Below are 13,835 nucleotides of genomic sequence, written 5' to 3' on the forward strand. Positions count from 1 at the left end.
TTTTTTTGATATCTTTTTGTGATTTGTTTGTATTTTGGGACCCATGATTAAAGCTTATCTCTTTTGCTCTTTTTATCTTTACTGTTTTTTTCTCCATTGTTTTGGAGCTCTTCTTCATCTTCTTCTTCTTCTTTTTTTTTTTTTTTTTTTAGCTGGCTCTCTCTATACAAATTACAAGTTACAATTAACCAAAGATCCTCCTCCCTTTATTTACTATTTATTTTTATTTTTTGTGAAGCTAGTTCTCTTTTATCTTTCCTCTTTTACACTTCAAACAGATGCAATTTTCAAAATCGTTTGAGAATTCTTAGTATTTACTTTTTCTCAATAGTTTGGTAATCAACTTATACATTTACTTATCAAATAGCAGTAATATGATAAGTAACATCATATTACTTATAAATATATTCTCCTAGTTATTACTGCTAATGTGTATGTTGTTTGTGTGTTGAAAATATTGGATTTAAGTAACATGGAAAGATAATTGTAAAAATTAGCCGTTGAGGGTTTTTTTTTCTTTCCTTCTATTCCAAGCGAACTTGATATTTATTTTTTTGTTTCTCTGAAAAGAACTATAAATACGTAATTCGTCTGCATCACCAATCTGTTTCTATATCTGTCTGAAACGGTTTTGAACAAGTAAATAATAACTATCCTAATTTATGATCCAACCTACGCATTTATTGGTTGTTGTTATAACAACACAACATTTGGCTCATAAAAGTGGCCAACATTATAAATAAGTTTAATCACTTTATTTAAAAATCAAAATTAAATATATTAGTTGGTGTGATGTGGGGGCTCAACAATTGTGTAATTTAATTTCGGTAACTAGTACGATAAGTTATTACAGTACAGTCAATATAACATGTGGATCCACACACATACTATAATAAAAATAAAAAAGTAAAAAAAAAAATATCATAATGTATTATTGTATATTCAGTATTTGGCCTCCTAGTAAGAAATTAAGAATCATCAGATTATATAGTTCAGGAATCAGTAGCTCTTATATTTTCATAATTTAGAATAGGTAGATATTAAGTTTTAATTTGTAACGTGCACGTTATGGATAACTTGTATATCTATTACGAATATGAAATTCGGAATAAATAAATTAATGTAGAAATTAAGGCAAGGGACAAACGTGCATTCGATTGCTATAAAAGCTTATATAGATAGGAAGGAGACCTTGCTTAATGGTATCAAATCCAAAAATGCTTACTTATGCAATGATTAGTCAACTATATTTCTAAAATTCTAAATTTACATATCCACCCTTGATTAAATCATTTTATTTTGACTACTCAAACTTTTTCATAAAGTGGCCTTTTCATATTTTTTCTACATTAGACAAGTTTGAAATTTCCTTTTGATTGTGTGCATAGCTATAAAACACATACATAGAGAGACAAACGAAAGAACTTAACTGATGGGAATGTGACGTTCACTTCTCCGACCGTGGAAATAAAACAACGGTAGTGGAGACGCACGTCGCACCCAATTTCATAATAGTATACAAGTGATATGATATTTTTTGGGCACATTTATTCTTGTAGTGAAAATTTCAATCATATCTCTTTCAAAAATTCCCTGCTATCTTAAACCATGATAGTTTTGAGCTCAAGTTTTGCCGCTAATCTTTAACAAAAAAAAAAGTTTTGCCGCTAATTTGAAATCTTAAAGTTTTACCCACTTGAACTGTATATTAAACAACTCAATATATTGAAAGATCTTTCGTTCCAAAAATAGATCATTATCTTCATCATATTTGTTGTAACAAGACAAATATGGAGATGATTTGCATTTGGACTACGTATATAGTTCCCTTACTCTTGGTCCCCATATAATCTACTAGGGTTTTATTTATGTCTCTCAATTATTATTTCTTTGTTAATGTGTTTTTTTTTGTAATTATTGTTTCCTTTTTTGCCTTGTAATTATTGTTTCAAATTTATTTATTCCGAATATTCAATTTATTGGCACCTTTTACTATTATGATGATGACCAAGTTTTCACTTTCGAATTGGGACACAGATCGTGGTTTAGATGACCATGCATCGATAAAGTTATATTCAGCTTTGAATGTTTTTCATAATGGGATGTTTGGTGAAACATGCACCAACACAACATAAAAAGCCATATAATTAGGGCCTTAAAATAAAGAACGATTATTGCATGTTTTCTTTACACTGTCATCTCAGATTGCAAATCATTTTCATACAATTATAGGGATCAGTTATAAAAATAATAATAAAGAAAGAGGATAATTAGCGCAACAATGTTTCTTACGTTATTTCTTCGTAAGTTTGTAATTGTAACGAATGAAATGGGTCACACAAGTCAATGAGATCTAACCTTCTTATTATAGGTTAGCCCATTGGCCTTGAATACATTGGAAAAATATTCCAGTGATAATTTAATTTTACTTTCACATTCTTACAACTCAAACGAAATCTACGATAATTATGAAATACAGAAGACAAATTTCCATATCATGTTTTGTGAAAGCAAAGCAAGCAATCGCTGCATAATGGGGTTTTGTATTGGAGATGATCCACATCTAAATACAAATATCATTTATAAGGCCCATGTTCCATAAGTCGCATACATCTTTAAAGGAAACAGGCCCATAATAAATACGAACAGGCCCATAATAAATACGGACGAAATGACGAAAACACCCTTTGGAAGGAAACAGAGAAAGAGAGTATTCTAAAAAGGAAGAGGAAAAGGACAAAAAGAATGGGATTTAAAATAAAATAGTGCCTTAGAGGGCGACAGTTCTGGAATTTCTTTCTGATTTGTTTCTCCATTAAGGAGTTTATTTCCGTTTGATTTCCTCTATTCTTTGTATCTATGGGGTTCTGTCGGCGGTTTGGGTCTGTCAGTTTTTTCTGACAGTTATTTGTCTCCCCTTTTTGTGGGAGTTAACTGCTCACCAAAACCGCCATGGATCAAAACCTATAAATACAGTTCTCTCCCTCGCTTTCTTCCAATTTCTCTATCCCTTTCTGTTACATTGTTCTTTAATAAACACTCCATAATGAGTGATTTCTTGAGAAAATCCGTTCAAAACCTTGATCTGGGAATTGACGATGCACCAATTGTCTTCCCCTCTGAATTTAGTTCTCGCGCTGCTAATGTGAATCGGTTCTCCATAGTCGTAACTCTGGTGAACCCCCGTAAACAGAATCTCCGGGCGATAATTCGCCAAATGCCAAGAGTTTGGGGATTCCCGGATGCGTGTGTTGGACGGTTACTTGATGGGGGTAGAGTGCTGTTTCGCTTCCAATCAGAGGAATCCATGGATTTGGTGTTGCGACGTGGCCCTTGGTCATTCAATGACTGGATGATCACGACACACCGCTGGTACCCTAACATTGGTGAAAACGACATGAAGATCATTCCTTTTTGGGTGCAAATCCAAGGTATCCCAACTCTCTATTTAACGAATGTTACGACTAGATGGGTTGGCAATAGGATTGGATATGTTACGGATGTAGATTATGATGAGAATGTCAACCAAGTGAGAGCGGTTAGAGTTAGGATAGCCAGGAACATTGATGATCCTCTACGTTTTCAAAAGAACATAAATTTTGCTCTTGATGAAAACACTGTGATTAAGTATCGATATGAGCGACTTAGAAACTTCTGTACTAAGTGTGGATCACTGAAACACGATGCAAAAGAATGTTCTTTAACCTTTGACAATAATGATCCACCGGGGCCTGATGATGATCGACAATTTGATGTCTGAATCTGATACTCTGCCATCAGTGGATCCTGCGACTCTCATTCCTGGTCTCTAAATGCCACCACCAAACACCTTTGGTCATGTTCAAGGTACACACATCACGTCTTCATCCTCCTTACCCAGTGCCTTTGAAGACACAGAACTAACAGCCGAGAGGATTCGCTATCTTCACGCCAAGTTTTCAAAGAAAGTTGAAGCCACAACGGCAACAGGAGAATATCTAGACAAGTTTCTAACAATGCTCAACCGGATCTTACTTCCCTGAAGCGTAAGAGGGCCAGGTTTGAAAAGGCTTTCAACAGAACCGAGGCTGCAGAGGAGTTGACGGTCCTGTGTCAACTCAGGAAGAAGGAAAAATGAGAGGTTTCTGTGGACTCGGGTTCAGTTAACAATGATTTCGATGGAGGCGCGGGGGGCCCGATACCCCCAGATCCTATATGAAGATCATCTCCTGGAACTGTCAGGGCTTGGCTCAGTCGCTGACTTCTTCTCGTTTAACTAAACTATGTTTTTCTTCTAAGTGTGATATTCTCTTTCTTTCAAAAACTCTTAATAACTCTGGGTTTGTAACTANAGAGGAATCCATGGATTTGGTGTTGCGACGTGGCCCTTGGTCATTCAATGACTGGATGATCACGACACACCGCTGGTACCCTAACATTGGTGAAAACGACATGAAGATCATTCCTTTTTGGGTGCAAATCCAAGGTATCCCAACTCTCTATTTAACGAATGTTACGACTAGATGGGTTGGCAATAGGATTGGATATGTTACGGATGTAGATTATGATGAGAATGTCAACCAAGTGAGAGCGGTTAGAGTTAGGATAGCCAGGAACATTGATGATCCTCTACGTTTTCAAAAGAACATAAATTTTGCTCTTGATGAAAACACTGTGATTAAGTATCGATATGAGCGACTTAGAAACTTCTGTACTAAGTGTGGATCACTGAAACACGATGCAAAAGAATGTTCTTTAACCTTTGACAATAATGATCCACCGGGGCCTGATGATGATCGACAATTTGATGTCTGAATCTGATACTCTGCCATCAGTGGATCCTGCGACTCTCATTCCTGGTCTCTAAATGCCACCACCAAACACCTTTGGTCATGTTCAAGGTACACACATCACGTCTTCATCCTCCTTACCCAGTGCCTTTGAAGACACAGAACTAACAGCCGAGAGGATTCGCTATCTTCACGCCAAGTTTTTAAAGAAAGTTGAAGCCACAACGGCAACAGGAGAATATCTAGACAAGTTTCTAACAATGCTCAACCGGATCTTACTTCCCTGAAGCGTAAGAGGGCCAGGTTTGAAAAGGCTTTCAACAGAACCGAGGCTGCAGAGGAGTTGACGGTCCTGTGTCAACTCAGGAAGAAGGAAAAATGAGAGGTTTCTGTGGACTCGGGTTCAGTTAACAATGATTTCGATGGAGGCGCGGGGGGCCCGATACCCCCAGATCCTATATGAAGATCATCTCCTGGAACTGTCAGGGCTTGGCTCAGTCGATGACTTCTTCTCGTTTAACTAAACTATGTTTTTCTTCTAAGTGTGATATTCTCTTTCTTTCAAAAACTCTTAATAACTCTGGGTTTGTAACTAAAGTAAAGGATGATCTAGGATTTGATGATGTTTTAATTCAGCCCCCTCAAGGAAGGAGTGGAGGCTTAGCTCTAATGTGGAGGAAGAGTGTGTCTTTATCCTTGGTGTCCAAGGATGAACGACTAATTGATGTTGTTGTAACTCTTAATAATATCTCTTTCCACTTGTCTTGTGTGTATGGCCACCCTGCACAGAGTGAACGACATATTTTATGGGAAAGATTTGAAAATATGACTTCTGACCGCAATGCTCCATGGATCTTACTTGGTGATTTTAATGAAATAATCTCAAATGGGGAGAAAATTGGAGGTCCTGCAAGAGCTGAGTGGACTTTTAGAGATTTTCGTCATATGATATCAATGTGTGACTTAAAAGACATCAGAACTAGGGGGAACAGATTCTCTTGGGTGGGAGAAAGATATTCTCACACTGTGCAATGTTGTCTAGACAGAACTATGACGAATACCGCAGGAGCTGCTACTTTTCCTAATGTGGAAGCCCATTTTTTAGAATTCTCGGGTTCTGATCACAAACCAGTTATGTTATATTTGAACAATAACAACAAACAACGCAAAAGAACTTTCTATTTTGACAAGAGACTGTGTGATGTACCTGATTTTAGGGAGATTGTTCATTGAGGTTGGTCTGGAGAGAATGAAAATGAAGATATGCCTATCAACACCATGATAGACAACTGCAGGAAAGCGATGGCTGATCTGAAATATCGATCACAGCATAACGCTGATGAAAGGATTAAGTTACTACAATCACAACTAAACGATGCTATGGAGAGTGGTTTTCGTGAGGACCGTATACGCATTCCCCAATTACATATGGAGTTAACTAACGCGTATAAAGATGAGGAGACTCATTGGAAAAAAAAGAGCCGTAACCAGTGGATGCACGAAGGTGACAGAAATACGAGTTTTTTCCATGCTTGTGCTCAAACAAGAGCTGCAAAAAACAACCTCATTTCGATCACTGATGAGGGAGGAAATATAATTCAGGGTGATAAGAATATAGGCGATCATGCTCAGAAGTTCTTTTCTAATCTCTACTCAACCAATGGACATTTCGTTTCGCCTCAAGAATTTGCAGATTTTGTGCCACAGGTCACAACAGAAATAAACGATGACCTAACTCGAAAGTTTAGTGATGAAGAGATATATAAAGCTGTTTGTTTAATTGGAGATGACAAAGGCCCAGGACCTGACGGTTTAACAACACGCTTCTATAAAAGTTGTTGGGACAAGGTTGGCAAGGATGTTATAAAAGAAGTAAAAACCTTTTTTGACACATCTGTAATGAAACAGAGTATTAACCAGACGAATATTTGTATGATTCCAAAGATAGACAACCCCATAACCCTCTCGGATTTTTGACCAATAACCCTATGTAACGTTTTATACAAGATAGTGTCGAAATGTCTGGTTCACAGACTCAAACCTCACCTCAATAACATAGTTTTGGAGACCTAGACAGCTTTTATTCCAGGTCGTTTGATACAAGACAATGTGATGATAGCACATGAACTAATGCATAGTCTAAAGGTTCGAAAGCGTGTATCTCAGTCGTATATGGCAGTGAAAACAGATGTAAGCAAGGCATACGATAGAGTGGAGTGGAATTTCCTTGAAACAACACTAAAACTATTTGGTTTTTGTGACCAATGGGTTGGATGGATCATGGCAACGGTAAGATCGATCAATTATTCTGTTCTGATCAATGGAGCTCTGTAAGGAAACATCATACCACAACGTGGAATCAGGCAAGGGGATCCGTTATCTCCATATCTTTTTATCCTTTGTTCGGACATCTTAAGTCATCTAATAAACTCTAAAGTATCTGATGGCGAAATCAAAGGAATCCAAATTGGTATTGGAGTTCCACGAATCACACATTTACAATTTGCTACTCAAGATTATGGATCTACTCAAGATAGACTCAAACAAATTTTAAACATTGCAAACCATGGAGGAGGGGGAAAATATTTGGGTTTACCTGAACAATTCGGACGAAAGAAGACAGAAATGTTCAACTTCATCATAGATAGAGTAAAGAAACGAACATCAAGTTGGACAGCCAAACGGTTGTCTCCTGCTGGAAAGGAGATCATGTTAAAATCGGTGGCGGTTTCCAAGCCAGTCTATGTGATGTCGTGTTTCAAACTTCTCAAAGGTGTCACTTCAGATTTAGAGTCTCTCCTTATGAACTTTTGGTGGGAAAGAAATTCAAATAAAAGAGGTATACCATGGATTGCATGGAACAAGCTCAAACTAACGAAGAAAGAAGGTGGTTTAGGATTTAGAGATTTGGAAGCTTTCAATGATGCTCTCCTTGCAAAACATGCATGGCGTCTAATTCAATTTCCAGACTCCCTTTTTGCTAAGGTGATGAAAGCACGTTATTTTAAAGATGACACAATGCTTGATGCAAAAGCTCGGAAGAATCAATCATATGGTTGGTCTTCCCTTTTAGTAGGACTAAATCTTATTAAGAGAGGCTCGAGATATATTGTTGGCAATGGAAAAATAATTCGAATGAGAATTGATAATGTTCTCCCAACTCACCCTCCCAACCCTGTAACACTGTTGTTACCTGATATCAATGTCTCTTTAGACCAGTTAATCGAGAAACATAACCAGTCTCGCTCATGGAATTCATCAAAAATCACTTCAATGATCACTTCTGGTGATGGTGAGCTCCTTCAAAAACTCCATCTCTCTATTATGGAAACAGAGGATAAACTTATATGGAACTACTCTCTCTCTGGCGAATATACAGTCAAGTCTGGATACTAGTTTTTAAGACATGATCCTCACGCAGTTGATGTGAATCCTTTAGATATTTATGGCTCAAAAGATCTTAAACAAAAGATATGTAGGCTTCGGTTAATGCCAAAAATTAAGCACTTTCTCTGGCGTGTACTCTCTCATGCGCTTCCAACCATTACACGCTTGAGATCAAGAGGAATGACAATAGAAGCCATTTGCCCCAGATGTCGACAAGAGGATGAAACTATACTCCATGCTCTCTTCACATGACCTTTTGCAAAAATGGTGTAGCGTACCTCCAATACACCTTTACTTGATGTCAACAACCTAGAACACGACGCAGAGAGTAACCTGTCAGTTATCATCAACCAATCGATGCAACAAAATTGCAATACTTTTGATTCCTTACTTCCTTTTTGGTTACTTTGGCGCATTTGGAAGGCTAGGAATAACTCTATCTTTAATGATTATCGAGAAGGGGCCTCTAAAACGGTTTTACTATCAATCGCTGAAACAAAAGAGTGGTTAAATATCTCATCAGTCTCAGTTCATCATGATCGCAGACATTCTCCGGTCATACACTCATCTACATGGATACCTCCCATCTTCCAATAAAGGATGCAGGTTTTGACATTGCAAATCATACAATCATAGGTGGTTGGATCGTTAGAGATCATCGAGGAAAGGAACTCGTTTGGGGTGCAAAGAAACTAACTGATGCAGAAAACTCACTGGAGGCTGAAGCAAAAGCTTTAATATTAGCTCTCGAACAAACATTGAAACAAGGATACGATGCAGTCATCTTTGAAGGCGATAATGAATCTTTGTGCAAGTTGATTAATGGCTCTATCATGAATGCATCTCTATCAACGCTTATGCAGGACATAAAGTTTTGGGCATCAAAATTCAGTTTCGTCAGTTTTAAGTTTACACAACAATGTGGCTCATACTTTAGCAAAATTAGGATGTAGAGATCATGAGTACTATGTTGAATTTGTAATGGTTCGAGATTGGCTAGTTCTTCCTCTTTGTAATGACATTTCCTAAATCAATATAATCAGATTTTGAGTAAAAAAAAAGAATGGGATAAAGAAACTAAGAAAGAGATGAGTGTCAGAATTTGACCAGATTAGACCGGTCGGTACAGCAGAGTAAGGACGGCTCTGAACCAGTGTAGACACATCTTGGGCACATACTTCTCACATGTCTCTCTCTCTCTCAAATGTTGGATGCTTTTTGGTGTGAAAGGGAGTGAAGATTTGCATGCTTCTAGCTCTCCGTATCCATTATTTTACCCGACAGCCTTCGCTTCTGTCTCTTCACAAAACGAATCTCTTCTGTCTCTTTGACCGTTTTAGCCTCCCACATTTACATTTACAACCCTCTTCTTTCGTTTGGATTTGTCTCTTTCTCTCTCTCTCTACCTTGAAGATACATTTGTCTTGTTTCCGCAACGCAAGATCATGTTTAGTCAGAAGTCCTACGATTATTGTTACTCCTGTCTACTTGGTCTTGTTGTCTAAATTTTTTTACCTTTTTTAGCTCCTACCCAAGATAAAAAATCATAGCCTAGAAAATAAAAGAAAACATGGATTTGTGATTTTATATGCGTAAGATAGGACCATAACACGTAACATTGATCATTTAAGTTGGTCTAACACATACTGTGATTTGATTTTAGTTAGCGTTGTTTCTGAGGTCCTGAACGCATTGATTCTCGTATAGTAATTGATAGAGCACATCTATTACACACACCATAAATCTCTTAGGTCCATATAGTGTACTAGTATTTTTTTTTTTTTTTTTGGGGAAAAGATGACACAACTATTATAGTTAATAACCATCGTAAATAAGGAAATTACACTAGTTATAGGAGCCATAATAAACCCTTAACAGTATAATGGTTGAATTATTGGGAACTGCTTTACATCGATAAGCTCAATAGTCTCTCCCACAATTTGCCTATTGTTGTTGCCTACTCTCGTCACTCTTTCGTTTCCCGTAGACACGTACTTTTGACAGACGTTATTTTTTCCATATTTTATTTTTATTTTAAACCAATGTCATCATCTCTTAACTGTTGTTTCAACTCATAATAACTCGGAAGTACTACCTAACAACAAAATCAAAACTTAATTTACTTTAATTGGGTTTCTAGTCACTCACGAAGCGGATTTCTGATAATCATGCAAATGATGTCTTTATTTAAATCGCTTATATATGCCAAACGAAAACGTGCGACAGATTATGGATTGAGGAGATTAGATGTTTTGTTTGTTTTCCCATAATTTTCAAAACAGAAAATCTTGAAAACAGAGCCACCTACGTACAGTATAACGAAGCGAGAGAGAGAGAGAGAGAGAGAGAGAGAGACAGAGCATATCTCTTTCAATGTTCACAATAAACCCAACACACTCTGTCAAAAAGCTTCACTCTCTTCTCCTTCCCCATCTCTCTCTCTCTCTCTCTCTCTCTTGTCCATAAAAGGAACCTCTTCCTCTCAGAAAGTTCCAAAACCTCTTAACACTTCTAAGCTTCAAAAACTCTCACCTTTTCAGCGAATTACCTACCTCTCTTCAAAACATGCCTTCCGAGTTCAGCGAATCTCGTCGGGTTTCTAAGATTCCTCACGGTGGAGCTGTTGCGACTCCGGTGGATCAGCAAGAGCAGCTTCCTTGTCCTCGCTGTGACTCAACCAACACCAAGTTCTGTTACTACAACAACTACAATTTCTCACAGCCTCGTCATTTCTGCAAGTCTTGTCGTCGTTACTGGACTCATGGAGGTACTCTCCGTGACATTCCCGTCGGTGGTGTTTCCCGGAAAAGCTCAAAACGTTCCCGGACTTGCTCCTCCTCCGCTGCTACCACCAACGCTGTGGGAAGCCGGAACTTTCCATTACAAGCGACGCCTGTTCTTTTCCCTCAGTCCTCTTCCAACGGCGGTTGCACCGCGGCGAAAGGAAGTGCGTCGTCGCTCTACGGCGGTTTCAACTCTTTGATCCACTACAACGCCGCTGTAAGCAGAAATGGGCCTGGTGGTGGATTTAACGGGCCAGACGGGTTCGGTCTTGGGCTTGGTCACGGGTCGTATTTCGACGGCGTCAGATTTGGGCAAGGAATAACGACGGTCTGGCCGTTTTCAACTGGCGCTACTGATGCTGCAACCACTACAAGCCACGTGACTCAAATACCCGCCACGTGGCAGTTCGAAGGTCCAGAGAGCAAAGTCGGGTTCGTGTCCGGAGACTACTTAGCGTGAGCAGCTCTCTACCTTAGTCGGAGGGTTTAAATCTCTCTTCTTCTTCTTTTGGCTTTTCTACCCTAACTCTTCAGTTTTAGTGCTCTCTAGTAGTGAATTTGGTTCTTATTTAGTTAGGTCACTTGTGAACGAAACTACAAAATCAGAGAAACGTTGTTTGTTTTTGGCTCTTATTAATGTCAGTTCCAATGCTGGAAATCTTTGAATACAGAACAGTCTAATTTTTATAATTTGGCTCTAGTTATGGATGTAGCAAATGCTCTAGCCTGCCGGAACAAGGACACAAACATAGATTTGAATTAATAGAGAACAATTTTGTGGATATAATCATATAAAAATTATGCTATAAAGCTACAGATATATCATGAAAATACTTTTGAGAATGTTCTTCCTAAAGATCACCAAAAACAGAGAGAAGATATGTTCAAGAGATATATAGCTAGACAAACCATGAAGAAATATCTGTAACATGAAACAACGCATCACTTATTCACAATAAATATCTGGAACATAGATTAGGCAAAGAAAGTTGAGAAGAAAAGGCAAGTGTTGAGTTTATTATATATGTACACAGAGAAATGCAACTAGGAACGTGGTGATTGGAGTTAAGCTGCAACAAGTAACATCATATGTACCTAAGTTGAGTAGAAAATGGAATTAGCCGAGCATCGACGGATGGCCACTGTGGAGTATCCTCTTGAACATATCCATCCCAAAAGCTGAGTCCGATGAGCTGAAACAAACCTTAACTCAATTCAACACTTTGACAACAAAATATCAAGAAAATTCTTCACTCATCTATGCTCGTGGGGATCACTGCACCTAAAGATAAGTCTTAACTGTCCATCGAGACATGATCCATAAGTACAATCTCTAGAAAACAGTTTGATATGTGAATAAGTGGAGACTGACGTACCTTGGGATAGTGATCTCAAAAGGGCAGTAGATTACACCATCGTTAATGGGAGGAACATGGTCCTTCTTCTCATTCACGAATTTTATGATTTGGAATAAGACTTCTTGAAGGGATTGCTCAAGCAGTGTCCTACGAGAACTTCTCTCCTCAGACGCCTCTACAGTTATTGGATTAGATAGAACATGACAATCACTTCCCACTCTAATAGGCAAAAAAGAAGGGTAGTAATTTTTGGAGATGAGAGGGTTGTAAATTCATCAATCTTACCTCCAGGGTCCATAACTAGTTTAGAATGGTGGGACTTGCCGACAGGAGCCTTAGTGGGCTGAAGCACATTAAGATTGATGTACCATTGTTCCCAGTACAACCGTTCGATTTTGTTGGTGAACCAAGACGGCTGTTTGCTTTTGACTTCATAGAATGATAGACATATCTTGGCAATGACACAAAAAAAAAAGAAGAAGAAGAAGGGATCATTAACAGCCACAAAAGGATGGAGATAATGAAAAGGATTAGACAATCACATACATAAAGAATATATGATAAAGCAACAACCCTATATGCTGCATAAATCCTTGTTCGAGCAGGTAAGAAAGATGCTGTTCACTTATAATCAACTATCTGAATGTACCTGACTTTTCTTGTTCGGGTGTTTCTCAATCCAGCTAATGAATTGGTCAACCTTTTCATCAATTTTCTTCTCCACTTCGATTTCACCGCACTGCACCTGTGACATAAAATGGAAAAAAAAAAGAGAAGAAAATGTGGCCAACATCAAAATCAAAGCATACTACACAATTTTGTTGAAACTCGTAAACATCTCTCTTTGTGTAGCATAATTACAAAACCATAGAGGAGAGAAAGAAAATGAAAATGTTACGTATGTAATCTCAAAAAGCTCCAAATCAATATCTTTAGGGCGGATAAGACCAAGCGCACGATGAAAGACAATGGTATGTAGAATACCTGCAAGAACAAAATTACACCTTCTCAGATTCAAAAGTTTCACAAAGTAAGTAAAATCACACTACAGAACTGAAAACAAGACAAAAGACAAATCCACAAACCAAATCAGACAACAAATTGCTCGCATCTTCAAATTTTTACTCAAACTAAGAAAGAAAGATTTATGCATAGTGTTCTCCAAAACTCCCAATTGGAACCAATGTCTACAGGTTTAAAGACCTAATCTGGGATCTAAAGCACTGGGATCTTAAAACTGAAACAATTTTGATCTGATGTTTGTTTGTTTCTATACTAAAAAAACAACGAAACTGGATACAGAAGAAGAAGAAGAAGAAGACTTACAGCGCAAAACTTCGCGTATCTCGAAGGATTCCACTTCCTGCGCAAAAAAAAATATATCCAAATCAACCCAACCAAATCGACACATAGTAACCTTTCGATATCGAACAACCACCAAACAAATTCAGATATAGAAACACGTAACTCGATGACTACAAGGATTGATTGTACTGATTTTTTTTAGCAAACAAACAAAAAAAAAAAAAAAAAAAAAA

At 37.8% G+C, this 13,835-nt stretch overlaps 3 protein-coding genes across 4 annotated transcripts in view; 2 read left to right on the forward strand and 1 right to left on the reverse strand.

Annotated features, from left to right (window-relative positions):
* Window positions 4,342-4,794, forward strand: LOC104729098 (uncharacterized protein At4g02000-like). Its single transcript, XM_010447990.1, has one exon. It carries the CDS (start codon window positions 4,342-4,344, stop codon window positions 4,792-4,794), a length of 453 nt encoding a protein of 150 aa, XP_010446292.1.
* On the forward strand, window positions 10,491-11,723 carry LOC104727335 (dof zinc finger protein DOF5.8). Its single transcript, XM_010446406.2, has one exon. It carries the CDS (start codon window positions 10,722-10,724, stop codon window positions 11,397-11,399), a length of 678 nt encoding a protein of 225 aa, XP_010444708.1. The 5' UTR covers window positions 10,491-10,721; the 3' UTR covers window positions 11,400-11,723.
* LOC104727336 (autophagy-related protein 101) overlaps window positions 11,851-13,835 on the reverse strand; it is a 2,669-nt gene continuing 684 nt past the window's right edge. The window contains exons 2-7 of one of the 2 annotated variants that reach the window (XM_010446407.2): window positions 13,624-13,660; window positions 13,196-13,281; window positions 12,947-13,042; window positions 12,583-12,748; window positions 12,316-12,472; window positions 11,851-12,132 (exon numbers count right to left, since the gene is read on the reverse strand). In XM_010446407.2, the coding sequence (XP_010444709.1) occupies window positions 12,057-12,132; window positions 12,316-12,472; window positions 12,583-12,748; window positions 12,947-13,042; window positions 13,196-13,281; window positions 13,624-13,660 (618 nt within the window). In that variant the 3' untranslated portion in view covers window positions 11,851-12,056. The other variant, XM_010446408.2, reaches the window with a different exon arrangement.

This window comes from Camelina sativa, chromosome 11 (genome assembly GCF_000633955.1).
Source record: "Camelina sativa cultivar DH55 chromosome 11, Cs, whole genome shotgun sequence".
In the NCBI taxonomy this organism is placed as follows: Eukaryota; Viridiplantae; Streptophyta; class Magnoliopsida; order Brassicales; family Brassicaceae; genus Camelina; species Camelina sativa.

Excerpts from the sequence above, each read along its gene's own strand:
- LOC104729098 (XM_010447990.1), top strand. The coding sequence starts at position 4,342 with ATGGATTTGGTGTTGCGACGTGGCCCTTGGTCATTCAATGACTGGATG.
- LOC104727335 (XM_010446406.2), top strand. The coding sequence starts at position 10,722 with ATGCCTTCCGAGTTCAGCGAATCTCGTCGGGTTTCTAAGATTCCTCAC.